We start from the raw sequence: 20,300 nt of genomic DNA on the forward strand, positions 1-20,300 counted from the left end.
TTCACTCCAATCTGGTATAATCATTTCCAGAATTGTTTGTAACCGATTTTAGGCGTGATTAGTCAATAATGAGGCCCTAATTTATCTCCACTCTCCAGTTGACGTAAATATCATTTTTTGGAAAGAGTTTACATTACTCATTCAGCCATAAAAAATAACACATCTTAATTATTCAACATTGCGATATCAAGTTCAATCTCCTGTTGAAATTCATATCCCAAATCTTATCCGGCGTTCTTCTCCGGCGTAAGGTCAACGTACACATTTGTGTTGAAATGGAAATGGATTACGAAGCTCAAGGTTTTTTTCTTACTAATTAGAATAATAGGTGTAACATAATGTTGAAACCAATGACGATTATGTTCGATGTTTTTATGTGTGTTGATGGATGAGGTTGAGTAGTAGGTTATATTTCGAAATGGTTGATGTCACTGTGATAAGTTTGCTGCTGTCGTTTTTTTGGTGAAAAAATTGTTGAATATCTAGTGTAGAAGTTGATGTGCTTGACCGGAGAAGACATAGTAGGTAGAGTTGAAAACATGAACATTAGGTTATATTTCAAAATGGTTGATGAATCTGTGTTCGAAATGTAGATTTTGTTCAATAATATCTAATTTATTATGCTTGTTCTGAAGCTCTGTACTGCCAGCAATGTGTTTTATCTGATATAGTTTGCGATGATATTCTGCCAATTCGGCAGCTGAAATTCCGTCATGACATTCTTCGATGACATTCCGTCTTTTGGAGTAGGTAGAGTTGAAGACATGAGCATAAGGTTATATTTCGAAATGGTAGATGAATCTGTTTTCGAAATGTAGAATTTGTTCAATAATATCTTGTTTTTTATGCTTGTTCTGATGCTCTGTAATTAATCTGCCAGAAATGTTGTTTATGATGATATTCTCATTTCGGCCGCTGACATTCCGTGATGACATTTTTCGATGACATTATGTGTTTCAGTATAGGTAGAGTAGAAGACATGAGCATTAGGTTATATTTCGAAATGTTATCTGTAATTAATCTGCCAGCAATGTTGTTTATGATGATATTCTCATTTCGGCCGTTGACATTCCGTGATGACATTCTTCGATGACATTCTGTGTTTCAGTATAGGTAGAGTAGAAGACATGAGCATTAGGTTATATTTCAAAATGTTTGATGAATCTGTTTTATAAATGTAGATTTTGTTCAGTATTATCTAATTTTTTATGCTTGTTTTGATGCTCTGTACATAATCTGCCAGCAATGTGCTTTATCTGTTATAGTTTGCGATGATATTCTGAACATTCGGCAGCTGACATTTGGTGATGACATGCTTCGATGACGATTCTCTGTTGTGTGTACAGCTGCAGTTATTCCAGATTGCAGACCCGAGCTGAAACCGTACGTTGGTCAGGTGTTTGAAACATTAGACGAAGGAATTTCCTTTTATGAAGCATATGCCAACGACTGCCGTTTTGATACTCGAAGATTTGGACACAAATACGCAAATGGTATCAAAACCTGGCAGACCATCGTGTGCAGCAGGCAAGGTGAAAAGTGGGATGTCGACGAAGAGGGTAGTTCTACCAAACGTAGACGCCGTTCTAGCAGATGTCATTGTAATGCCAAACTTACATTGAAGTATATAACCGATTCCGGCAGTGCCCGATATGCTGTAAGCAACTTTGTAGACCAACACAATCATGATATGGTCGATACAAAGCATGTCCGATACATGAAATCCAACCGTAACCTTGGGGATATCCATTATAAATTCCTGCAGGACTGCACAAAGGCCAACATTGGACCTACAAAGACTTTCAATTTATTGAAGGAGTTCTTGGGTGGTTATGATGCTGTGGGTTGTACCGTTACTGATCTACGGAAGCGCGACATATTGCAAGAGATGAACGGCGCTGATGTCCAAATGATTTTAAATCAAATGGAGGAGAAGAAGAACACTAGTGACGGTTTTCATTACAAATTCCAGCAAAGTAGTGATGGAAAGTTACTTAGTCTTTTTTGGTGTGACGCTGTGTCGCGAAAGAACTACAAGATGTTCGGTGACATTGTATCCTTTGATACTACGTACTCAACAAACAGGTAATCTCACGTGTAGATAGTGTCTGACATTTTTTATATTTTTTTATTATGCTCACAATTCAGGTGTTGTGTTGAGCTCTTGTTGACATTTTCCGCGCGCTCATTGCTTGCTATGCTCGTTGAATAGGTATTGCATGGTGTTTGGGCCATTCACTGGAAAAGACAACCACGGATGCCCTGTTACGTTTGGTGCCGGTTTCTTGTCAAATGAGGGAGCTGACTCATTCTCTTGGTTGCTCAGTGAGTTTGTAGAATGTATGGGTTTCGCGCCTAAGTTGATAATAACTGACCAGGATTGGGGGATGAAACTTGCCATAGAACGTGTGCTAACTAGTACTAGGCATCGTTGGTGCATGTGGCACATTATGATGAAGCTTCCTGAAAAGGTTCCCAAAAGTGTACTTGCCAACGAAGAGTTGAACAAGGATTTAGACTCTTGTATATGGTCTGAATTGTTGGAGCCAGAGGAATTTGAAGAAACTTGGCTGACCATTATGGACCAATATGGTTTACAAAACGAATCTTGGTTCACAACTATGTTCACACAACGAGAGTATTGGATTCCAGCATATTTTAGGGATTTCCCAATGGGGTCGTTGTTAAAGACAACATCATTCTCTGAGTCCGAGAACAGTTTTTTCAAAAGGTACACAAAACCACACTTTAATCTTGCTGACTTTGTGATGCACTACAACAGCGCGTTGGATGCTCAACGTAACATATCAGAAAGACTCGATTTCTCTGATGCTACAAAAGTCCTCATCATGTCAACGGAACTCTTATTTGAGAAACACGCAGCGGCTATGTATACAGATCGCATCTTTCAGCAAGTTCAAGATGAGATCGTCGAGGCGCATCGACGTTGCAGAATGACTCACTTTGAGATGGAGGACAATACTGAGATATACACAATAACGGACAGCCATCGAAACAAAGGTGTTGTCCGTCACGAAGTTGGCACTGAATCGTACCATTGTGATTGCAAGTTGTTTGTGCGGCGTGGAATATTATGTTGCCACATTTTTTGGTTGTTCAAGAACCATGACGTGAAGGAATTACCAGAACCATATATTGGTACAAGGTGGTTGAAGACGCCTTTGTTGAAATCAGTCCACTTTTACTGACATTGCCCGTATGTAGTTTCACAAATGGATCATAAACGGGTTGTAGCAACCAAGCTACATTCGTTATACTTCCGTTTATTCCAACGAGCACAGAGCAATGAAGATGACATTGTTGCGTTATTCGACGGAATGGAAGAACTAAGTGAAAAACTCTTCGGGGATACTGTACCTTTAGTGTCTTCGATGAATAAAGCACAGAGGATTGAGAATCTGTATGGGTCAGCTCGACCGAGTGTTGTTAGCGTGCACCCTCCCAATGTAGTCAGTACAAAGGGTTCCGGCAGCCGTTCTGGAAGAAGAATCAAATCAGCATTAGAGAAGGCTATCATACTACAGAACAAACCTAAGAGGCGATGTGCAAAGTGTGGAGAAGTGGGTCATCACGATGCAAGGACTTGTGGTAGGGAGAAAGGAAAGTCCAAGATGTAGGATTTTTACTTTTAGTTTCCATACTGTTTTAAAGAACAGCTGAAAGTGAAAGATTTATTTGATGCTGTGTCGATTTTTTCAAAAATTTTGTAAGCAACCAATGTCAATATATTATTTAATTATGTTGTTTATATGAATTTTACTGAACAAGGATTTTTCTCTATAACTAATGTAAGCAATGTCAACAACATTAGCAAATGTCAACAAGGTTAAGCAATGTCAACAACAGCAGCAAATGTCAACAAGGTTACTCAATGTCAACAAGGTTAAGCAATGTCAACAACAGCAGCAAATGTCAACAAGGTTACTCAATGTCAACAAGGTTAAGCAATGTCAACAACAGCAGCAAAAACACGACACCAACAGCAAATTTCAGCAAACTTAGACCAGGTTAATCAATGCCACCAAGAGCAGCAAATGTCAACAACGTTACTGACTGTCAACAAGGTTACTCGATATGTAGATTATTCATTGATACCAAACAACAGGTCTCAAATGTCAACAGGGTTTAATTATGTTGTTTCACCGAAGTTTTTCCATCAAGGTTTTTTTTTTCCATAACACACAATCACCAAAGAATGGACATGCATATCAACACTGTGATAATTGAACAAATCAACACCATGTCATAATGAAACATGTTCAAAATGAAGTCCATTCAATGAATCACAATGGAGAGAATACCAATACCAAGTTTCATAACTTGAAACAAATTCCTAATGTTGATAATTCATTTAACAAAACGACAGGTAATCAAGCTAAAAGTTCCCAATATCAATATCCAAAAACTACCATTAACGGCAAACAAACAGATCACATCAACTCATTTCAACTTGCTTCTCTTCCGAGCAGGCTGATTGTGTTGCTCGTTGCTGGGAGCCTTGTTCAAAATGCTATTCACTTGTCGCACATAATCTGTTCTGAAGTTAGGAGTCACGTTGATGTAATTACTCATGAGGGACATGAACCTTTCTTTGGCAATGTTGAACGGTGCAAGGAGCATGTTCTTGCAATACCTACCTCTCAAAATCTGCAGAATCCTCACACTAGCTCCTTGAAGACCAATAGCCATTAAATTGTCAGGGTTACCCTTGTAGGTCTCCATGTGTCTCATCAGGAATACTGCCGAGTCATTAGTGGTCTGGGTTGTCTTCCAGGGCAAGTCTAGCAAGCGCGTTCTTTGCTCATTGATTATTACTTCAGACATTGCGTGCAGTCCCTTCGACTTGAGATAAATACCCAGAAAATTCCTCTGCAAAATAAGGTCAGGGGTAATGTAAGGTCTTTTATGTCAGCCTTGATCCATTGGAAAGTTGGGATGTCAGTGTAAAATGTCAGCATCATTCTCACACAAAATGTCAAAATGTCAATGTAAACAACATGTTCAAACACATCCAACATTCAATATAGTGTCAATAGTGTACTTACAAGTAGACCCAAGTCTCTCCCATATTTGGTCAGATCTGGAATACCGTTCTCAGACACAACAATGTCTAGCACGTCCGCAAGCCCAGTCTTAAAAGAAAAGCACACCAAATAGTACTGCCTATTTGCAAAGACTGGGAAAAAAATCTGCACATATAATACACTTGCTTCAATATTCATTTTCGAGGATGTCACTTTTAGTTAAACAAGAGAACAATTACCAAATCATATTCTGTGAAGTCAAAGTTTCCATCGCTGGTGAATTGACCATCCATCTCCTCACAGAATGAATCTGCAGCTTCAGAATCTACCCAACTAGTTCTCCTTTCAACCACGTTGAATGTCTGCAATAGTTACACAATGTCAGTAGACATAAACTAAATCAAATTATATCATATTAATAGTACGCTTACCGTGGGAGATGTTGTGGCAAACAATCTCCTGGGATTCTGTACTGATTTTTGCTCTTCCATGCGATTCAGATACCCAGCCCAAGCATCAACAACTATAACATCAACAGCTTCATGTGGCTTCAACGTGCTGAATTTTTTTTTATTAAGTTCCACCATATCATCATTGTAGACAACATAATCCCTAGATTTCAACCATAAGTTATATTCAAGTCACCAACTTTTGTTAAAATAACCCAATAATAATACAATTTTTTGCTTACGTCCACATGTAGGGAGTTCCAATTAGGAATTGATAACAATCCCTCTCTTCTCTAGTCCATAAAGGGCTGATGCGCGTTGACATCGATCCCCCTCTTCTACCTTTAGGCAATCTGAGTTTCTTTGCTGGAGCAGGTTGTATGTCCGCAAACGTGCTCTCTTCATGATGAATCTCTACATATCCACGTACAGGTAATTTACCCTTGTCAACGCCCCCCGTAACAATTTGTGTCTCGAAAGCAGCATCACCTAGCTCATATATTGCTTCCACGGCAGAACAAAGGGCTACATCTGCTTCGTCGTGCTGCATTAAAAAAAGAATACAATGTCAACAACTTATGCCAAATGTCAACAACCCTACCCAGAATCAACATCTGGTTGCAAATGTCAACAATAAAACCCAAAATCAACTTATACCAAATGTCACCAACTAATACCTCCGACTCAACATCACGCGCTATCGCCATAGCCACGTCGAGTGCATTCTCCTCATTCACAACTGTCCCTACTTTCGCAGCAGACATTGGCTCTCTCTCAATGTCAATACCAGTGACAAAATCCAGACCGTCTCCTCCCAATTCAGCAGCAGACTCTCTTTCCCCTTCTTGGGACACAACTTCATCCCCACTTAAAAATAGGTCGGCTGGCTCCCTAAGCTCGTACTCTGAAACATCATCCTTCACGAAAAGTAAGATAGGATGATTGAGTAAGCAATCAATTTAAACCAAAAAAAAAGTGCGCCATCAAACCTCTTCAGCATTGGCTGGATTGTCCTCCTGTCGACGTTCTGAATCACGGTGACAAGCGTCACCATCCTACAATATACAAAAAAAGTCACACTTCCATTAAGTATATTAACATATTTTTAACCTGGGAAGTGTTATTCCAACAACAAAAGTTGTACAATATATACTTAACCTGGCTGGAATCAAAGCCAAGGCTGAAGCTTGGGTATTCGTCCTTATTTTCGAGTATATCCATTTCATCAGCCGCGTCCAATAAAGATTTCAAGGCTGACCAGTCTTCCGCTGAACTACATTGGGCAGATTGCGTCTGCGTCATTGACTCAACAGGGTCTACGTCTTTGTCGTCCAGCCTAAATGCTCTCCTAAGGGTGTCACATGTTATTCTAAAGCTGTCCATTTTCCTTATTTCTGTAGGCGCTTGGTTCAATTCCTTTGCCAGCAGCTTGAAACCATCACCAATGTGTTTGACTGCCCCCCAAACACCCCTCATATACACAGATTCTTCCGAACCATCTCTATCTTCAACATCATCTTCAGTAACCGTTGGATGCTCCATTCCTGTTGACATTTTTGCACTACCAAGTTCATTCTCATCATATTGTGATGCCACTCGTCCAAGTCCGAAATCATCTTCTTTCATTTCCTCTTCCTCTCTCTCTTTTAACAGTTCAGCCGTCCAGCTCTTTATCCTAGGAATGACACGTTGCACACTTCTCCTACGGTGCACAACTCGATCAACGTAGAAGGCCTGCAGTAAATAAAAATATATATATATATAAAAAAATGTCAACAACAAACCCCATATAAATAAAAAAACAGTGTTCTAAGCTCAAGGTAAAGACACGAAAAAAACAGATTCATATTCACACACAAGACCATGTCAATTAAACATCAAATAGTAGACAAAATTACTGCGATAATAGAAGGACATACCACTAGAAAGACTATTGGCCCGCTGAAAACTTTCGACCTGTTATTCTTCCACAGCTCGCGTGTCCTCAACATATTGTTGAGCAAGTACCCGCACCAATCATGCTTCTTTACCTTCTGCAAATCACCGAGAATGTCAACAATCCGAGGTCTGACATAGCCACAAGGTGAGGTCTCAATGAGTGCAGTTTCCATCAGCAGTAAGAATATCTTCTTAAACAGTGCACCCCCCCCCCCCCCCCGGTTTCTTGTAGCAACTTAGTTTCTAGCACCTTCGTCTGTATCGCATTAATATCAACCTCCTCTTCGAGTGGAATAGTTTCCAGGTATTTGATGCCGGTGTTTATGTCACATCGATCAATTTTAAGCCCCCCATTTGGGAAACCAAAAACAAGCTCAACGTCTTTCGTGTCAACCACTAACTGAACATCATTAGGCAGCATAAGACTGCAACGTAGGTGGTCAAAATGCTCCAATAGCCAATATGCTAAGGTTCCTGGAACAGATGCCACGTCAAAATCGAGAAGTCCACCGAATCCGAGCTGCCTTACAGCAGTTTTCTGCCTTTCGTTCATTGACTTCAGGATGCGCAAGAAAAAACGAGTTGTTCTCTTGATTCTTAATTGAGGTCTCTTTGCTTGTGCAAGGACGCCAACCACAGATTTCCGCTTCCCACTTGCCTCGCCATCGTCTGCAGCTTTCCCTTTTGCTAGACGACTCACTGATAAAGTAGCAACCATAAATACGTTTGGTCAATGACCAACAAACAAAAAAAATGTCAACAACAAATTCAACCGCTCACAACCAGGATGTCACTACCAACATATACAATGTCACTGCATCCAACCATTTCAACAACATCTTATTTCCTCGCAAATCACATAGTATTTAAATGTCAACACCATCTTATTTCCTAACAAACTGAGCAGCATCTAAACACCCATAGGCAAAATATCACTTGCAATCCAAACAGGTTCTTAATTCCACACTCATCCAAAAAATTCAATATCTTTGTGAATGTCAACATTAATATCAACCAAGTCTTATTACTACCTCAAAAACAAACTAAGCAATATCAATGTCACCATAACAAACCAAGCAAACGTTATTCAACAGCACACCATCCATTACCATATTACTATAGATCAGGATTTCTTACCAGCTGCTCTAGATCGTTTCCCTCCCTCACCATTTGCTATTGCTTTGCCCTTGGATTGACGTATTGCTGATACAGGTAAAACACCAAAAGTTGCAATAGATCAATAAGCAATGTCAATAAAACGAACAAAACAAGCATTTCCAGAACTTACAAAACAATGTCAGTAAGTAATGTCAATAAGCACTGTCAACAATCAATGTCGATACGTAATGTCAAAAAGAAATGTCAACAACCAATTTCGATAAGTAATGATACTAAGCAATGTCAATAATACGAATAAAACAAAGATTTTCAGAATGGTGTGGATATCTCAAACAAACAGTGTGGATTTCTCAATAAGCAATGTCACTAAGCCATGTCATAAGCCATGTCGATACGCCATGTCAATAAGCCATGTCAGTAAGTAATGTCAGTAAGCACTGTCAACAATCAATGTCGATACGTAATGTCAAAAATAAATGTCAACAACCAATTTCGATAAGTAATGTCACTAAGCAATGTCAATAATACGAACAAAACAAAGATTTCCAGAACGGTGTGGATATCTCAAACAAACGGTGTGGATTTCTCAATAAGCAATGTCACTAAGCCATGTCAATAAGCCATGTCAATAATCAATTTCAATAATACGAACAAAACAAAAATTTCCAGAACGGTGTGGATTTCTCAATAAGCAATGTCACTAGGCCAAGTCAGTAAGCAATGTCCATAAAACGAATTATGCACTCTCAGTAGGAATGTATCATTAACACTTAAATTGAAACCAATACCAAAGGTGTCGCTACCAACTAAATAAGGTCGTGTGCTATACTAATTCACAAACATAAGGGAAAAAAAAAACAATTCATAACAGGGTTCCTTGCTTGGTAATGTCAGTAGAAGCTCATACACAATTCATAATGTCAGCAGCAAAAGAAATCAACCTTTACTACCCAAAATGTCAGCAATTCATAGTGTCAGCAACATAAAATAAACCATTAATATCAAAATGTCAGCAACAAAATCTCACCTTCAATTGACGGCGCCGAAACTTGCCCTCGTTGTCGGTGAGAACTCATGATGCAGCCGCAGATGATAAGCTTCACGGCGACGAGGAGAGACAAAAAGTTGAATTGGGAGGAAAAGAAGAGAGAGGGAGACGTGATAAATGAATAGACGAACTTATCGGGATTCCTAAATCTAAACGGATTTAGTGATTTCAGCTTATATTTTTTATCTCTAAATTAACCTTTGTTGACCAATTTTACATAACACGTTGACATTTATATGGACCATATATTAAAATCGTTGATTAATTATATTTAGTGGATGAGATTAAAGTTTGTATAGTTTGTATGATAGGGGGTTTGTATATTATCATGACCCTACTCCACTTATACTTTTATATAATCCCAACTAGATATATTTATACAAATATAGGCAGGCAAACGTTTTTCTTATGTACCTATATATTCACTTATGTACTTAGTTTATACTTAATTATTATCTAACTAACTATATTAACTAAGCACAACTATTAAATAATACTCATTTATAATATCTACAACATATATTTACGTAACATATATAAATATCACATATATAATATTTATTATACAACTAATAATATGCAAAGATAAATAAAAATATATCAATATGCAAAATGATGCATGTTTCAGGTTAGGGATGTCACACGAGACAATAGCATGGGCTGGCTTGCCATCTAGATGTGCGGTGAGCGAACCGATCTCGGGATCAGGGTCCACTAGGTTTGCCATGTCAACCACTGCTTCCTCCTCTGTTTCTAAATGTTCTGTTTCTGATGGTGACTTCAGGTCTTCTTTGCCTGACGAATTCCACTCTTCGTCACTTTCTGAGCCAAACGAAAATGGATCTCCGGTCGTTAACCCCGATCTAGTGGTGACTATAGATGTTGACTCCTTGACCTGCCACCTGAATTGAGCGTTCCTTGACCCAGATGAGTCACTCCAGTTTCCAAACCGTGAGCCTCTGCTCAAAAACTGAAAAGAAAAACAAATAAAAGGAAATTAAAACTATATACGCCAAATCTCTAAACACGCAAACAAAATACGCCATCCATCCCCGGCAACGGCGCCATTTGAAAGAAGCTGTGGAAAGTTAATGTGTGTATGCAATATAGTCAGAACTAGTATAAGGAAGTAGGGATCGAATCCCACAGAGATGGAGGTGTAAGTAAACATGCAAGAGAATTTGGAAACTGTTTTTGGCTGCTGTCACGCATTTTTGGGGTTGAGATTTAACTACAAGACTAGGGAGATGAAATGCTCTATTCTAACAGCTAGACCTAGGCAAAAATAACAGAAACATGCATGAAAAAAAACAAGATGTACTCAAGATCACTCTCCAGCGAAAACAGTTATCATCAAACCTAATGAAAAACTTTTCCTAAAATGCCTAAACAGAGGAAAGAAAGATCGTGGGGACCATTTCCCAAATTAGCAAAGTACGGATGAAAAGCTGCAAAATAACTAACTAAAGGCTCAATCAACAAATAACTTCATCTTCTCTCCCGATCCTTGATAACGAAATGCAGAGGAAAACAGAGCAAGCTATGAAACGAAATAGATCAAGCTAAATTAAACCATTAGACAACAATTAACTACTGAAATTAAGCAGATCTACTATCACTAGATGAGGTAAATAAGATAACAGAAACTAAACATCAAAAGCATGCATGAAATGAACAGATCTAACCACTGGACGCTTCATCCGCTCCGGATCCAAGCCATCCACAACAAACCACTGTAATTCCCATCTCCGATCACACAAATTCAACTAGATTCAAACGATCAACCACGATCACCACACAATTCAACTCAAAACTCCGATCAAACGCTAAACGCATCCAAAGTAAACAGAAAAACAACAATAACATGAAACGAAACCATAGCAGTGAATTCCATAGCAAACAAACGCAGATTCAACAGATGTCTAACAAAATACGACTCAGCTTCGAACAGCGAAGACTCGGGAAATTCTGAAACGTAAACTTAAAATAGAAAAGAGATTGTATCTTCACCTCTCGTAGAAACGGTGTTACACAACTTCCGATGAAATTGCGAACCCCCAAACTAGATCCCCTAAGTGTGAAGAGTGTGTGTGAAAGATGAGCTAAGAGCTAAAAATGATGGATGATTCTTATGTGTGTCGCGTGCTCTTATTTATAGGTGTGGAGTTGAGCTTCTAGATCCTTCTTTGAATTCTCCATTCTGCCCCTCGTCTAGAACTCTCCTCCGTCTAGTGATTCTTCTCTCCTTTTGTTCACTTTCTCTGCCAGCCTTCTTCTCCTGACAATATTTCTTCTTCTTCCTGGATCTGGCATTTTCCTCTACACATCTGGCTTAAAATTTGTGTTATACCCGGAAAATTACAGAATTTAACCCCATAACCAATGCATGAAATTAGCATTATCACCTCCTCAGGCTTTGCTCTGTTTTCTTTTACTTCCTTAATCATCTTGGCCAACAGAGCTACTTGTTTGATCATGCTGTCCATGTAGGACTGTTGTTCCTCATAGGTGTACTGCATCTCCATAATCATCTCAACTCCTGATTTCGTGCAACTCCGCACGTTCTGTTGGAATGCAGTCACCTCCTCAGTCTCCCCTGCTGCAGAGTTTGCATGGTAGTTTTCATCAGATGTTGGTTCACAACTCTGCTATGGGTGAGGTTGGCATTGACGTTGATCTGGACAAGTTTGGTCTGGGTAGAATTTTGTGTATGAAGGATGATGGTTGGAGTTGTCAGGTTGGTATGTAGGTGGTAGGATTCATAACTTTGATTTCCAGAGTACGATGTATAGCTTGGATATTCCATTGGCCAGGTGGGGGTTTGGATGGAGATTGGGTAGGATTCTGTATAGGCTTGGAAACTCTGGTACTCCTCTGCCTCGTTCCATTCTCCACCGTATGAATGTTCTTGTTGATACACCCACGCTTGGCCTTCAGGGCTCCAGCTTCCATTTGTATTCCAGAACTCTCATGTACTCTGGTGGTGATTCACCTGTTCAGACTGAAAGTGGATTTGAATAGGGATGGCTAAGCATTGTCTAGACTGGATCAATGATTGGAGGACTTCTTCCAACTTGTCAATTCGGCTCTCCAATAGATTGTCCCTGTTGTCTGTGGGATTTCACTTCCTCCTGCAATGAGGACTCTTATGTATTCTCGTACTCCCACTTGGCAGTTAACAGCTTCTCTAGGACAATCTTGGCCTTGCTTAGCCTCAGCTTATAAAAGCTTCCTCCACTTGATGAGTTCACCAAGTCCTTGCTCCTTGTATCTATTCCATCATAAAATTTGGAGTATATCTCCACTTCCTTCAGGTTGTGATTTGGACACGCCTCCAGAAGGCTTTGATATATGTCCCAATATTTTTCCAAGCTCTCACCATACTTTTGGGTAGCCTCCCTGATTTTCCTTCGTCGTGCAGTTGTGATTGATGCTGGGATATAGTGGTTTAGGAACTCCAATTTGAATTCCGCCCAGGTGTTGATGTTGTTGGGCTCCAAACCTCTAAACCATGCATCTGCTTCATTCTTCAGAGAGAGGGGAATGACTCTTAGCTTGAGATCCTCCTCACTTAACCCCTCTGGCCTCTTCTGCACTCTGCACACATTGTCAAACTCACGAAGGAATTTAATCGGGTTCTCGGCATCAGTCTCCAAAAATTTAGGTAAGATGGTAAGCACTTCTGGGTCCATGTACACAGTTCTCTGCCACTCTGTCATAGATATGGCAGATAATGGTTCAGCCACCGATTGAGCATAGATCGAACCTATCTCCGGATCTCTCTTCTTTTCACCCTCCATAGTGATTTCTTCTTGTGTCTCCTCTTGGTCTAGGGTAGCTATTACTTCCAGTGAGTTCACCAAGGTGGTGTCCTCACTCTCTTCACAGAAGGCCCCTGAGTTAGTCAGTGGTGAAGTGGGAAGTGATTCATCTTGATCATTTTTTGGCTCCACTCCTTCTTCTACTTCTTGTCTTGTTGACTCGGTGCCTTCAAGCTGGGGGTAGACAAAAAACAACAAAAAGTTTATTTATAAAATTTAAACTAATATTTCTAACTAAAACCTGAGATGCCCTGCCCATCTAAGTCTCCTTTGTCATTGGTAGTCCTTGGGCTAGCACCTGAATAAAATTTGATCAGTCCTCATAGACAAGGTTGCTGATTTTCCTCTGCTGCCTGAGCTATCTCGAAAACTGCAAAGAAAATAGAAAACAAGGAAAACATGCAAATATTTACACACAAGGTATCTCACAACAAGTTAATCCTTGCGCCATCACCTCCGGTAACAGCGCCATTTTGACATTCGCCCTTTCCGCGCGCTCTCCTTCTCTTCTCTTTAAAGCTGTGTGTGTCGTCACGAACTGTTCAAGTTAGGTCTTTGACCTGATCAGGTCAGCTTGTTTCTGCCTGTTTCACCTGCAATAATGTGGGTGAGTGGATCCGGTAAAAGCTCAGGCTGATCAAGCTGAGTGACTTCGACTCGAGTGAGGAGAAATGAGAAACTGAATGGGATGCGACATCAAAAACCTTAACCCACTAATACTATTAACTACTCCCTCCGTCCCAATTAATATGAAACATTTGGTTTCCGGCACAGGATTTTATACAGTGTTGTTTTGTGAGTTTATGAAGAGAGAGTAAAGTAAGAGAGAGGAGAAAGTAGAGAAAGTGATGTTTCCATAAATGGAAACGTTTCATTTTTAGTGGGACAACCCAAAAACGAAAACGTTGCATTTCTAATGGGACAGAGGGAGTACTATAGGGAAGTAAAGATCGATCCCACAAAGATGAGGCATTGTGAATTGTTTGTGTGATACGGCTTGGGGCATGGCTGCTACCACGCTTTACTTTGAGGGTGGGTTAAGTTTAACTACGGGTTGGAAAATAATAAACTAACTAAGCTGAACAACTAAACTACCTAACTGATCAACTCAAAAAACATTACTATAAAAAGAGAAACAGAATAAGCGGGGTTGTCAGGCCCCTTCAAAAAGGTACGAAAAACAAAACAACTTTAACAGAATCATCTTTCTCAACAGATCAGCGTAAAGAAACAGAGCGGAAATAGATCTGAAAAGCTGAAGAAGACAAAACAAACGAAAACACATAAAACTTAAAATTACTCCTACGATCTAAGCTACGACGACGCACGAATAAGAACTACGACTACTACATGCAGAAACGAAAAGAAAACACGTAGATCTAAACAGAAAACAAAGACTCAAGCGGAAAACATCAAATCTAAGCTAAGACTTACATAAAACACGGAAGATAAAACAGATCTAAAGCATCAAAACATAAAACAAGCACGGAGCTAAGAAAACGAAAACGGAAACTTGAATTAAACTAGAACAGAACAGGAAATAGAGTCGATGGCATGAAAATGAACAGAAACTACACTAGGACAGCAGGAAATTGTTTCATCACCCCTTCTCGGAGTGGAATTACAGAACAGAAACTGAAATGTGCGAGAAACAGCAAGGGAAACAGCTAACTACAAGTTATCTAGACGGAACCAAGTGTGTGTAGGAGATTTAAAAGCAATTAATTGAGAAGAACTTTGATTTCAGCTCTAGAAGAGAGCTAGAAACCGTACCTAATCTAAAGAGAACCCCCCCTAAACTACTAAGCAAGAAATGAAAATGGGGGACCTCCCTTTTCTTAGTGTGCAAGGCTCCTTTATACAGGGAGGCGTAGGGCTCTGATCCCTAGGGTACCATCCCCCTAATATGAAGTTTCTGCCCTTCGCACTTTAGAGTGGAGTTCATAGTCTTCTCTCCAGCGCAGAGGTTGGCTGGCTTAGTTTGATACATGACTTGATCAGCTCAAATGCCGCATCTTTTCTCCTCTTTTCCCAACTTTTGCTTTCGCCCTCTGGAATGATGTAATCTTCAATTTCCGGCGAAATCTACACGCACCTGGGTCAAAAAGGGTTGTTAGTTTGCTGATTTCAGTGAGGTTTTGCTATAAAACACATGCATGAAACGGGCCTCATCATACCTCTACTATTTTCATTGTCGACAAGGTACCGAAGTCTCCTAAAAAGGACGAGCCTAATCTTTCTAATCCTATTTTGCAAAAAAGGCCAAGAGAAAAAGAAAGAAGAAGATTCCACCTCAAGATGACCCCGAAATTTATGTGATCAAAACCGCCATGGGGAAGTACAGGTGGTGGAAGAAGTTGGGGACCAAGTTAATTCCATTAGCAGTGTTTAGCACGAAAGTCATTGATCCGCCCACTTAGTGGGTCACTTCAAATCGAGCCAACGACTTAAAACAAAGGCGCTTGTTGGGAGGCTGATGTACTTTTTATTAGCACTAAAAATACCTGCAAGTATACAGGGTAGATCTAGTATAGCTAAAGGTCAGTACCGGGATATCGAACACGGGGATATAATTGCAACTGGCTATCATGTACTAAGCGTCAAATACTATTTAGAGAAACAAAAGTTTTGGGTTTTAAACTAAACAAAATTAAATAAAGTAAAACAATAAGGGCAAAGAAGATAGAATTAGGAAAATAGAGGAATTTCAAGGATAATGATTTCACTAACTCTTTAGTTATTCTAATTAGTTCTACGTTCATCCGACTCAAGTTTTACCACAATCTCTCCCTATCATGCATCAATACTCATGTCACAATCATTGTATGAATATATAAGATAAACCAATCAAAGCTATCTCTGATCAAAGATTGACAATAATCAAAGTAACGGCCAATTAGTCGACCAAAAGTTCAAGAAAAATCAAGTGGAAACGAGTTCTGAACATTAAACATAAAAAGAACTACATAAAAGTCAATTACTATCAAACCCTAAAATTCTATTGTTTAGCAATCCATAGACAGATGAACTAAAACAATAATTAAAGTACGAGACTTGAAATAAACAAACAAAACCCAAGGATGAATCTTGAAGTCTCCATGCTCCTCTTGCCTTGCTTCAATCTCCAAGAATGATGGAAGAATTAGGTTATGGAGTAGAGAATGAGGATGGAGGGGGAGCCATGAAGGCTCCCCTTTTGTGGGCTATGGAAGGGTTAAATTCTATGAATTAGGTTATGGGGTATATATAGGCTTGAGAATGATTTAAATTTGGTAATAAGTTTCCTCCAAGCATTAGGAAAGATGTAAATTTCGTTCCCCATAGTAGAAGGAAAAGATTTGGTTTCACAAGTTAATATCTTCTTTCCTTCTTCAAATTTCCGCCTTGTTTGCAGCTGGCAGCTTTGCGCGACTTTGGTAGAACGGTCATAATTCTCTGCACACAACTTCGATTGAGGTGATTCTTGTACCATCTTGAAGCTCTTTTCAAGACGAAGAGAATGGTGTGTAGAAAGCCCTAATCTGACATCAGGATCACCAGAAAATTGAGTTTGAAGACAGCTTTCGCGCGCCACATTTTTGTGGCGGGCCGCCGCACCTTGGCCGGCGGTCGCCGCGCGTAGTCCAGAAGCTTCTGACTCCTTGTGGCGGTCACCACGCACTTCTTGGCGGTCTCCGGGCGTGTCTTTGTCTTCGCTAATCGCCGGCGGTCGCCGGAAGTATTGCGGTGGTCGCCGGAGAAGCTTCAGATTTCCTACTTCGCGTTTTTACTCCCTTTTTAGGCTCAAATATGCACATTTCTCACAAACCATGTCAAAATACCAAAATAGATAAAATATACAAATAATGGACATGTAATACAACTTTGACATTAAAAACGGACCAAATAATGGTCTTAAAACAGTGCAAAATCCGAGCGTATCAGAGGCAACCCAATTTGTTTTTGTACTTTAATTTTCATCGGTTTTGTTTTTCTGTTTTTACCTTTAATTTTCGTGCATTTTGTGCACAAAAAAAATTTAATAAGTGGCGACCGCCGGACAATCCTCGACGGTCGCTACCGGTTGTTCAATGTGCAGGAACAGGCCGGGCCCTAGGGCGGCCTGGAGAAATCGCTGCGCGGACCGCAGCGGCCCGCCAGGAATGTCGCCGCACGTCTCGTGCGGTCGCCACGGAAGAGGCAAACGCGAATTCTTGCCTATTTAAGGTATATTCCTTTCTCATTCCTTCTCCAATTTATTCCTTGCACACGACCCCCACCATTATATATCACCTAATTCACACACCTACACTCTTATTCTCTCATTCATCAATTCACTCCAAAACAAGGTGTGAATCCTACATTTTTTGCTTGAATTTTTCTATGGATTTTGTTCTTTCCTTTATGAATTATTCGGTTGAAAAGCATGTTCTAGTATGGGGGATGAGTTTGTGATGATTGTTCTTGTTCTTCATGGTTAGATTTTGCCTAGGATGGTGAATTGTTGATTTTCTTTTGGTGAACTCCTTCTTGTTCTTGAATGTTTATACATTGCAATCATGTTCATAGCATTGTGAGGTTATTATTGCTTCCATGAATTGCAATACTTGAGAATTTATAGAGACTATTGATTTGTTTTGATTTTGTCGTTGATACGACTCTGCATGGGGGATGAATTCACGTTGGGGGATGGATTAATTGTGTTCTAGATTGTTGATTTTGCTTTACATGATTGCATGCTACAATTTAGGATGCCTTTATGCTACAAACTTGCACATCTTTGTTGGTTATTGAAGTATGCTTGGTTGAGTGCTAGTTTGGGGGAACCCTTGTTTGTCTATTGTTTAGTGCTCTTTTTAGAGTTTGTTTTCTTTTGTAGGATAATGACAAAAAGAGGAAAGCCCGAGAATTCCAAGAATTATGGAATTATCCTTGCGGCGGATGATCAAAAGACTATGCAGAAGAATGTGTCAACGAGGGACACGGCTCCCTCGAGATACCCCATCGATCTTCCCCTACAAACTTTGGAGATTTTGGATGAATTTTGGCGGCTATGCAACATGGGCGAGGGGAATGGCCTCATCCACATGTTTTAAGGAAGGTGGCCATCGTATCGGAGACTCACTCTAGAGTTTCTAAGCTCGCTCAAGGTGAACAAGGACCGCACTCCTGCATCCCTAAGAGCATCGATTTCCGCTTGAGCAACTGCAACCACTCACTCACGATGGAAGAACATTGTGTGGTGTTCCATTGCTTCAACCCCAACCCCGATGAAGAGGTTGAGTATGAGTACTCCGCGGTTTGGGGCGCGATGACCACGGAAAAGGAGCACGAGCCGGGCTACGCCAAGTCCTCATCCATCCGCAACCCCGTCTTGAGGTACATCCACCGGGCCATGACCCAACTTATGTTTGCTAGGATTGATGGTGGGAGTGTTTCCCAAACCGAGCTCAACGTCATGTGGTGTCTTTTCACCAAAAGAGGGTTCAATTATGGAATTTTCTTCACTCTCTACGTTGATCGGATCACTAAGACGGACGGGGGAGTTATTTGTTGTAGAGGATTGACAACCCTAATGTTAGTAATCTACGTTTGCATCGTATGAGCATAATCTAGGTGACTTGTTCTATCAAAGTATTAACTGTGTTAGGGTATTATAGTTGGAACTTGTATAACCATAACTGTGAACGCACATCTCTGGAATTCCCTTATCTCTATACTTTTATCTCGTGATTTATTTGCATCTAGCTGTTTATTGCTTTCAATTATTTTATGTTTTCAAAAATTCTCAAAATCTTTCGGTTTTCCAAATAGTAATTGACTTTTAGTAGAGGGTACTCAGTCTGTGATTGTTTTTCCCGTGATCAATATCTGGTACTGGCCTTTAGCTATACCATTTCTACTCTGTATACTTGCAGGTATTTATAATGCTAATAAAAATTGCATCAGCTTACTGCACTGTTAAGGACACAAGTCAAATTCCAAATATTTGGCAATTTTGATAAAAACACATATACTCTGATTTAGATGCTTGCCTAAGACTACGAAGGTCTTTATAAGCTTCCAATCATGCGTTTCTTACCCTTAATTACATATCCATTAGGATGTTCTAGTAGATGATTTCCTAAAGACTTCTATTTATCGAAGGCTGTCTTGACAATCATAATACATACATTCTAATTTATTTAAGTTCTAATAGACAATAGGATCGAATAAATCCTGGTGCAACGATAGCGAAAACATAATTCTCTTTGGGCATAACCCATTGTCATTGTCTAGCCATTTGAGATCCACATCTACACTTGCAAAGATACTTGCTCCCATTGACTGACACGGCCTGTAGGTAGTATTGCAAGTCTTGTAAAACATGTTGTCTATCTTAGATCGTAATATGGAATCTATCACCTTTTCAAAGATGATTATCCAAATTAACCAATGTTACATTGTAGTTAAAGGGATTATGTTCAAGTTAATCTAAGACTGAGTCTTACGACACCCTTAGACCCATGAAGGTGTTGTGTTCGACAGGAACGCTCCCACTGTGACATGGTAATTACATCTTAGGTACTGAAGTTGATTTTATTGTGAGTTTCTAATGGTATGACTTCTTGGTAATTTAGAAAATCCAATATCTCTCTCTTTATCTTGAGAGTTATCACGTTGTTGGGCTTGTAGTTACTCGCTTGATCTTCACACAAAAATTCTATCTTTGAATATTACAGAACTTATAACCTTACGTCATTTGGGATGACCTTAAAACATGCCTCAGTACTCAACTCCAATTTCTTGAACAACTTTCCATCACGTGTTGGAACAACATTACACCTTGAGATGTGCTAGACTAGAGACACTCTATTCCACAACATTAGAAGAATGCTTGGATTCGTCAATGGAGATAGAC

The 20,300-nt window shown here is 39.7% G+C and overlaps 3 protein-coding genes and 1 pseudogene across 3 annotated transcripts; 2 read left to right on the forward strand and 2 right to left on the reverse strand.

Moving 5' to 3' along the window:
• Nucleotides 1-275: 275 nt before the first annotated feature.
• Nucleotides 276-2,872, forward strand: LOC125189774 (protein FAR1-RELATED SEQUENCE 5-like). Its single transcript, XM_089066366.1, has 4 exons — nucleotides 276-300; nucleotides 1,347-2,085; nucleotides 2,213-2,731; nucleotides 2,842-2,872. Exons 1-4 carry the CDS (start codon nucleotides 276-278, stop codon nucleotides 2,870-2,872), a joined length of 1,314 nt encoding a protein of 437 aa, XP_088922492.1.
• A 16-nt stretch (nucleotides 2,873-2,888) lies between these two features.
• LOC148930138 (protein FAR1-RELATED SEQUENCE 12-like) lies at nucleotides 2,889-3,638 on the forward strand (annotated as a pseudogene).
• An 811-nt stretch (nucleotides 3,639-4,449) lies between these two features.
• On the reverse strand, nucleotides 4,450-7,172 carry LOC148930139 (uncharacterized). The gene is made up of 8 exons (XM_089066248.1): nucleotides 6,653-7,172; nucleotides 6,484-6,549; nucleotides 6,172-6,411; nucleotides 5,737-6,038; nucleotides 5,477-5,657; nucleotides 5,285-5,407; nucleotides 5,067-5,210; nucleotides 4,450-4,890 (listed from the first exon to the last, which is right to left on the reverse strand). The coding sequence occupies exons 1-8, from the start codon at nucleotides 7,118-7,120 to the stop codon at nucleotides 4,462-4,464; spliced, it is 1,953 nt and encodes a 650-aa protein (XP_088922374.1). The 5' UTR covers nucleotides 7,121-7,172; the 3' UTR covers nucleotides 4,450-4,461.
• A 325-nt stretch (nucleotides 7,173-7,497) lies between these two features.
• Nucleotides 7,498-9,627, reverse strand: LOC148930140 (uncharacterized). Its single transcript, XM_089067079.1, has 2 exons — nucleotides 9,579-9,627; nucleotides 7,498-8,131 (listed from the first exon to the last, which is right to left on the reverse strand). Exons 1-2 carry the CDS (start codon nucleotides 9,625-9,627, stop codon nucleotides 7,605-7,607), a joined length of 576 nt encoding a protein of 191 aa, XP_088923205.1. The 3' UTR covers nucleotides 7,498-7,604.
• Between the last annotated feature and the right edge of the window lie 10,673 nt (nucleotides 9,628-20,300).

This window comes from Salvia hispanica, chromosome 3 (genome assembly GCF_029641045.1).
Source record: "Salvia hispanica isolate PSC_SH4W2 chromosome 3, Shi_PSC_v1, whole genome shotgun sequence".
NCBI lineage: Eukaryota > Viridiplantae > Streptophyta > Magnoliopsida > Lamiales > Lamiaceae > Salvia > Salvia hispanica.

Excerpts from the sequence above, each read along its gene's own strand:
- LOC125189774 (XM_089066366.1), top strand. The coding sequence starts at position 276 with ATGGAAATGGATTACGAAGCTCAAG. Across the intron at positions 2,086-2,212 it reads ACTACGTACTCAACAAACAG|GTATTGCATGGTGTTTGGGC; the intron begins GTAATCTCACGT and ends CTCGTTGAATAG. Across the intron at positions 2,732-2,841 it reads GAGAACAGTTTTTTCAAAAG|TCCTCATCATGTCAACGGAA; the intron begins GTACACAAAACC and ends ATGCTACAAAAG.
- LOC148930139 (XM_089066248.1), bottom strand. The coding sequence starts at position 7,120 with ATGAAAGAAGATGATTTCGGACTTGGACGAGTGGCATCACAATATGAT. Across the intron at positions 5,658-5,736 it reads GGAACTCCCTACATGTGGAC|GGATTATGTTGTCTACAATG; the intron begins GTAAGCAAAAAA and ends GTTGAAATCTAG. Across the intron at positions 5,408-5,476 it reads TTGCCACAACATCTCCCACG|ACATTCAACGTGGTTGAAAG; the intron begins GTAAGCGTACTA and ends TAACTATTGCAG.
- LOC148930140 (XM_089067079.1), bottom strand. The coding sequence starts at position 9,627 with ATGAGTTCTCACCGACAACGAGGGCAAGTTTCGGCGCCGTCAATTGAA. Across the intron at positions 8,132-9,578 it reads TTCGGCGCCGTCAATTGAAG|TGAGTCGTCTAGCAAAAGGG; the intron begins GTGAGATTTTGT and ends CTACTTTATCAG.